The following is a 6,933-nucleotide window of genomic DNA, read 5'->3' as shown; positions in this document are numbered from 1 at the left end:
GTGGGACCTTATCAACCACCACAACAGGACACACAAAAGCAAACCTTAGAGCAACATTTTTTAAAAAGAAAAAAAACCCCCTCCATTTCTCAAAGCATCCTATATGAAGGACCACGTATGGCTGTACTAGTTTGCTCTGCATAATCCTTAGCCTAGAATTTGCCCAGATGCTCTCATGTTTGTTTATTGCTACCACACCCCAGAACAACATGAGTCTGTATTTTAGCGAACAAGAAAACACAGAAATAAAAAAAAAATATTTTTTCTATAATCACTTATAAGAGTGTTTTGACCAACTTGGACTTGAAGGACTCCCAGTTATGGTGGATATCACCAGTGGCAAAAAAAGAAGAGGTACTCAAAGATTCCAAAAAATAAGCTTGAGAATAGAATATCAAAAAGAACCCAAGAAACAGCAGTGCCATTAAAAGCAAGTATCCAAAGCTGAAATAGCACTGGAGGAAGAGCGCACTCTCACACTCAACTTTCAATGAGCTCATTTCACTGTGGGGTGGGGGAACCACCAAATTCCTGGGGGCTCTGGACCTCAAGTGAATTCAAATGCATGAACACGCTTACACGAAAAAAAGAGAGGAGCAAGAAAATGATGCTGTTGTGCTGCTGCTCGATTCCTCTGCTAGAAACCAAACCTGTTCTCCTATTAAACTAAAAGCAAGTTTTATTTTTAGCTGGAGAGTGTGATTTAAAGAGAGATTTTTCTTATATGAAAGGAAACTGCAAGGAGCGAGCAAGCGAGAAGTGCATTGTGGGGAATTCAGTCTGCTTCCAGCCTTGCTAGTGTCAAAAGTTAAATGAATTCCCAAGCCAGAAGCGCTGAAGAGAGATCTGTAGCTTGAAATAGTTGGATGGGGACAGCCCCCGCTTCAACTTTAGGGTGTGAAGAGCCATTTGTGAAATGTAACAAAGCAATCGCACAATACCACGGAGATGCCACCCCGCTCCTCAGCGTAAGGCCCCGCGGCTAGGTGTGATGGGAAGGGCATCGTGATGGGGTAGGGAGCCAAAGCTCTCAACACTTCTGTGCCCACAAGACAGGCAGCCGAGAGCAGACTTGCTACTGAAGCTGTTCCTGCCACCTTGCTCAAACCATGTAGCTCCTTGATTTATTTAGCAAATTTTACATCAGCAGACGGATTTACTTTGGAGAATCTGATTAGTGGCAGTATCGATCCGCACTGTGCAGCAGATCTGCAGAAGCTGCAGAGCAGGGTGAACTGCATTACAATCAACAACGCCCGCCCGCTCCCCCTCGCTGGGGAGCTGACCGCAGAGCCCCAGACTTGCTTACCCGGCAGGACCGTGTTTGTCCTTTGACTCTACAAACTCTTGTCCCATTTTCAGCTTCTCCCACTCTTCTTTACGGGTTTTGATTTTCCGCGGATTCACATTTCCTCGGTTCGGATTCTCCTTTTTCTCTTTCTAAGGGAGGAGGAATCAAACAGAAGCCTTATTTTGCTTTAAACTCCCTGGGAATAGGGAAGGCTAGGACAGACTTGTAGCAGTTTCAAAAAAAATACGGTCTCAAAGAGGACCAGGATTTTTAATTTACTTTTCTGATTGCTGCAAGCTCCAAAGATCTCCCATACAAAGAAGCCTGAGCACAGACAGCATCGTATTTCCCCAGTGCAGCCCAGACACGATGCCATCATTACTCCCTGGCATTGGCCACCTTGAGGGCAGAGTGAAAGCTCAGTTTTCCACATCAATTCAGTTTTTGGCCTCTGTGTCAAGACTGCCGAATCTCACCATCTCCTTCCTGGTGTTACGTGCTTTGGGGTGCAATACGGACACTTGGCCACAAAGAGCTGGGCTTCAGCTAGCCTCACTCTCTGCATTCTAACATGCCCTAAATCTCTCCTTTCTTATTCTGACTGAAAAATCGTGATTTGTTTTGGCATTTAATACTCCAGTTGCTCCAAAGCTAACTAAAGTATGCTCAGACTGAATCTTTTATGGTGTAAGTTTCCGTGTTGGTAAACATGGGCACAAATCCCCAAGCAACCGAACCAGGAACTCTACCTGGCATTTTCAGCTTAAATAGTTTTGTTAAGCCTCCCACTTGCCCCTGATTTAATGTTAGGGCCTGGTTTTGCACTCCTGAAGGGACATTTTCTCCTTCCTTTATTCTTCCACAGTAGAATTTATTACACCACTCAACACACTGTGGTGCTGGGGTAGCGGGATTTGCACTGCTTCAACACTGAACAGACCCCTGTGCAACATCAAGTGCAGAAAAGCCTCCAACACAACTTTCTCCCCTGCTGACTGCACCAGCGCTGTGTTTGAGGACTACAAATGAAGCCATTATAACCATACAAAGACAGTGGCATTTGGAAAAACAGATTAAGGGTATCTTTGTTTTCTTTTTTTAATTAACAAGGATGAGAGTAAACTAGATAAAAACTTCACTGAATTGATCCCTAAAGAGTTTAAGAGAGCAAGCCTGAATTTTGGATAGCAACTTTGGAGTCCAAGATTCATTAACACTTCCCACCTCCTATTCTTCCCTGACATGCCTCTGTTGGCAGAGATCTCCCATTTCCTCACCCTATGTTTCCGCTTCTCTTTCATAATATCCTTGGTGTCCTGAAGCATTTTCTCTTTCCAAAGGTCAAAGAAATAGGAAGGATCTGTGTAGAATTTAAGCGCCTCTTTGCCATCATCCCTAGAACAGGGAGGGGAAAAAAAAACAACACACAAACAAGGATCAAGTTATGCATTTGTTTGAAGCCCAAAGAAAACACAAGGCACAACCCCAGATGACAGTTTAAAAGTCTACAGTGAGAAGGTCAAACACGCCGCTCTTGCCTCTGTCCTCCATTTCAGAAGAGGCAGCAGACCCACAGCTTCGCTTGTCCCAGCTCTCCCACTCGCCATCGCTTCTGCCTTCACACAAATTCTCCATTACTCAGCACCTGAAGAGCTCAACTGCTCTGAACGATCACCAAGAGAGCAGCAGGTCTCTCACTTCAACTCCCACTTGTTTGCATTGTATTTTCTGGTGGGAAAATAACCTTCTCCAGCCCAGGAACCCTAAATCAGACCAGCAGCATCCTTGAAACTCATGAGCGAGCACACACGCTCACACACACTCTCCTCCTATTTTGCAGTGCAGCCGCGTCTGGCAGAAGACAGCTGCCTCCAGCTATCTGTAATTACTTTTTACCTGTTCAAAAGATATTTATGGATGTGGGCTAAGTCTCTGTATTCTGACCCCCTTTACTTCTACTACCTACACGATGAAATCAGAGCGGACCTGCTCAGGAGAACTGGTTACATGGCTAGCGTAGGTCACATCAGATGTCTCAGACCAGGCACAGAAGGCCACGGAAAACATCTCCAGATCTACAGGAGTCTGCTGCACCCACCTGGGTGACAGCCATTTACAGATGTATGCTCCGCAGTTTGCACTGCGGCTTTCTGGAAAGGAGCCACAGGGCTACAGAGAAGCACAAGAAAAATGCATCATCTGCACAACACCTAGCATGTTTATGCAGTGCCAGCCAAGCCTTGCCCCAAGGCAGTCACAAAAGTGACAGCAGGTAACCAAACATATAATTTTCTAGCTACGCTCATTTGTACAGCCCCAAAAGCAAAGTTTCACGTAATCCAGAGGATGGAGGTTTCCTGGTGGATCTCCATTTAGCAACTCGATTTCCCATTGGAAACGGCTACTTCAATACAGCATGGGATGGGACACTACCTCCTTGGCAGGTTGGGAGGAAGAGGTACTCCTCTGCAAGGGAACAAGGGGCCAAGAAGGTGTTACAGCCATACCTGTAAGGTGAGAGAATGTTGAGAGGTGGAGGAGTATTGCAGGTCCTATAGGTTTCAAGGACAGGCACGGGGAGAGAATCTCTGTCGAAGAGCTTTTGGTCCTGAGTAGTGGAGCTTTTGAAGGCCTTCCTGGTGTTAATGCCTTGCAGGGAGACTGTAAGAAAGAAGAGAGAGTAAGTGAAGAACAGCTTGACCCAGGCCAATGACATTGAAGATCAAGTAGCGAACATCTGATTTCAGTTGGAGTTCTTGGCACGCTTAGCACTTCTTAAGGTCAGGTTCCTTTTCCCACAGATCTCTCGGGAAACCCAGCAAATCTCAGATCACACCGTGCCAAGATCTGCTGCTGTATAGACATGGCTCTCTTGAGAGTTGCCAATGTGGTTTCAAACCCCTGCAACCAAGACTCAAGAAGTGCACCGCTATCAAACTGCTGAAAAGCGAGTTTCCACGTGGAGACTTGCTAACGAGCAAATCTAGATTCGGCCAGAAAGGCTATCCACATGAGCACCATGGTGCTTTTTCAGGATGGGAGGAAACAGTCCCTCTTAGTCTAAGAGAAGACGTTCCAACACCCATCGCAGCATCATGCTCATTTTATGGCCGTGAACCAACCACGCTGACTCAATAAGAATCTTTACCACGCTTGGTCTGAAAGGACTGTGCTCCACTCCATTACCTTCTTCCTCTTTGGGATCCAGCTGAGTGACTTTGACTTGCAAGCGGTCAACTCTCTCGACTAGAATGCTCACCCGAGAGGCAAAGGTGTTGGCTTGAGTAAACAACTCTCCAAATATGTCTTCTGCAAATTTACCTGGAATATTAAAGTGTCCATGTTACCCTCGTGAGCCACAACAGACTCCCAGCTTGTTTTCTTGAAGAAAAAACGAACAAGCCACGCTTCTTTTTGAGTTTGTCAGGGCTGAGTTTAACCACCCTGGAAAAAAACGCTCTGTTCCACCAAAACCTGACATTTCCAAGGGATCTTCAAGCAATAAAGAAACAATAAGACATACTTTCAAGCTGTTATTAAAGTAACAAAATAAAGAGGGCTGACAACACTATACTGGTCTGAATCTGGACGGGTCTGTAGGTCCTTTAAGATTCTCTGCTGGTCTGTTTATTAGACAAGCAAATAGAGTTAGATTTTTATTGCTCTGGAGAATCTCAAAGGCTCCCAGTCTCCAGCAGGCCTGCCTCCAGGGTAACTGGCACATATTTACAAGCTCAAAGTACTCTGGAACTAGCGAGCAGACCCAGTCCTTGATCCCAAAGCCTGAGCTATAACCATAGACGAAAGCACTGACCCTTTTGTTCCTTCAGGTGGCAGTGTCTGAAAAATTGATGCATTCACGTTTATTCTAAATCAAAACCAAAGGGGAACTTCTCACACAGGGAGAGTCTCTCTGTAACAGCCTGGATTGCCCAGTGGGCTGCTATGACAAACATCATCCATCGTTTGGACTGCAAGAGCGCCCAGAGGCTTGGATCAGGAGCTCACTGCACCACTTGTAAGCATAATGAAAAGACGTCCCCTGTCCTTAAGAGTTTAAAATCTACGCGTACAACAAGAGATGACCACAGGTAGTCAGAGATAGGAGAACTGGAAGAGAACTACGAACTTACAACAAGTACTGTCTTTTTGTTCTGCTCTCAGGCAGAACCCAAGACAGGGAGCCTGAAACGCACAGAGGACAATGCTGATCAGAACAGACTTGGCACTGACAGCAGACATAGGCCCACTGGAGTTCCCACTGATGGGAAACATTTCCAGCCACGGCTGCTGAGTACAAGGCTCCTCCCAATAAGCAGTCTGGTTTTGAAGTGCATCGTCATATGGTCAACAGTTTGTTCTGGAATCTGTTACTTCTGAAGATCCTCTCCGACATTCAGGAAAGGATAACCAGTTGGAAGCCTAACTTGAACAGCAATTTTGGAAAATCTGGTTGTCTGCAATGAGTCAGATCAGAAAGACAAGCACCCCTTCCACAAGGCAACGCGAGGGCATCCCCCAAAGCCCAGCTGCACAAATACTTTCAGCTATCTGAACTGACATATCAACTACTTGTTCCTACTCCCATGCAGTTCTCCTTACACTGCCAAGCACGGGGAACCAGCCAGGTTAAAAATCAACCTCCTCCACCCCTTTTGGTGGCAATGCCAGCCTGAAGTGTTTATAGAAAGCAAATGCTGGATGTTAACTCCAACTGACCTTCTCCTTCCACTCTCCTAGGCAAAACAGTCTCCACGTACGCTCCGTTAACAAGCCCAACCAGCTTTCCTCAAACTCATGAGAGGGGTTTTATTTCTGGAGACCTAAGGGCCAGGTAGCTCTTGCTGTAGCCAGGTTTCATGAAGCACTCTCCCTGTTCCAACATCAAGACCAGTTCTCCTATCTGACCAAAGAGGGTGAATGTTTATCTATGAGATAATTTGACACCTCCCAGCAACAGTTCAAAAAAAGAAAAGTTGGAATTTGGTTTCTACTTTAATGAGAACTGAAAATAATTTCATAAGGAACTGCAACAAGCACTAGGAAAAAAAAAAAAAAAAAAATCTTCAGTTTGCAATGCCGAATAGTATGTTTCAAGCATAAAATACAAAACAGCATTGTATATACCGGTCTTGAGCTTGGAAGGAGAAGAAGAGATGGTCCATATTCCCCTGCCTGTGTAAGTGCACCTGTACAGAGTTATCATCCAGCATCTCGCATACCGTGCTGTGTTTCATGTACACTTTTCGATGAGGTAAGGCAGAGATTAATTTTTTGGTTTAGTTACTTTGACTGCAAAAGTGCAGCTTACAATCAGAATTATCTTTGTCATGCACTGGCAGGAAGACAGACGGCATGATTTAATAGGTCTTTCCATCTTTAGCTTGTGGATTGTATAAAATCACACAGAAACGCACAGTCGACTTACACAAAGTGCTACCAGCTGTGATAGTAACGAAGGGTAAACTCACTGGAATATGAAAGTTTGACAAGATTTATGTTTGCATCTTTGTGAAGAGACTGTGGTGCACTAGGCATGGCTGATTATTCACTTGACAGGGCTGTCACAGCCTACTGAACCTGCTTTACGTTCCTGTAATATTCAACATACGAGGAAGAAGCGGATTTATTTTTCAGAAGTG

General features: G+C 45.1%; 1 protein-coding gene across 1 annotated transcript in view; it reads right to left on the bottom strand.

Moving 5' to 3' along the window:
• WASF2 (WASP family member 2) overlaps positions 1-6,933 on the bottom strand; it is a 17,114-nt gene that overhangs the window by 7,598 nt on the left and 2,583 nt on the right. Inside the window, 4 exon segments of the mRNA XM_009648466.2 lie at positions 1,310-1,440; positions 2,569-2,686; positions 3,799-3,952; positions 4,478-4,612. Coding sequence (XP_009646761.2) covers positions 1,310-1,440; positions 2,569-2,686; positions 3,799-3,952; positions 4,478-4,612 — 538 coding nt within the window.

This window comes from Egretta garzetta, unplaced genomic scaffold (genome assembly GCF_000687185.1).
Source record: "Egretta garzetta isolate BGI_Z169 unplaced genomic scaffold, ASM68718v1 scaffold101, whole genome shotgun sequence".
NCBI classification, from domain to species: domain Eukaryota; kingdom Metazoa; phylum Chordata; class Aves; order Pelecaniformes; family Ardeidae; genus Egretta; species Egretta garzetta.
The sequence above is the reverse complement of the archived record's forward strand: the minus strand, read 5'-3'. Positions and strand labels throughout refer to the sequence as shown.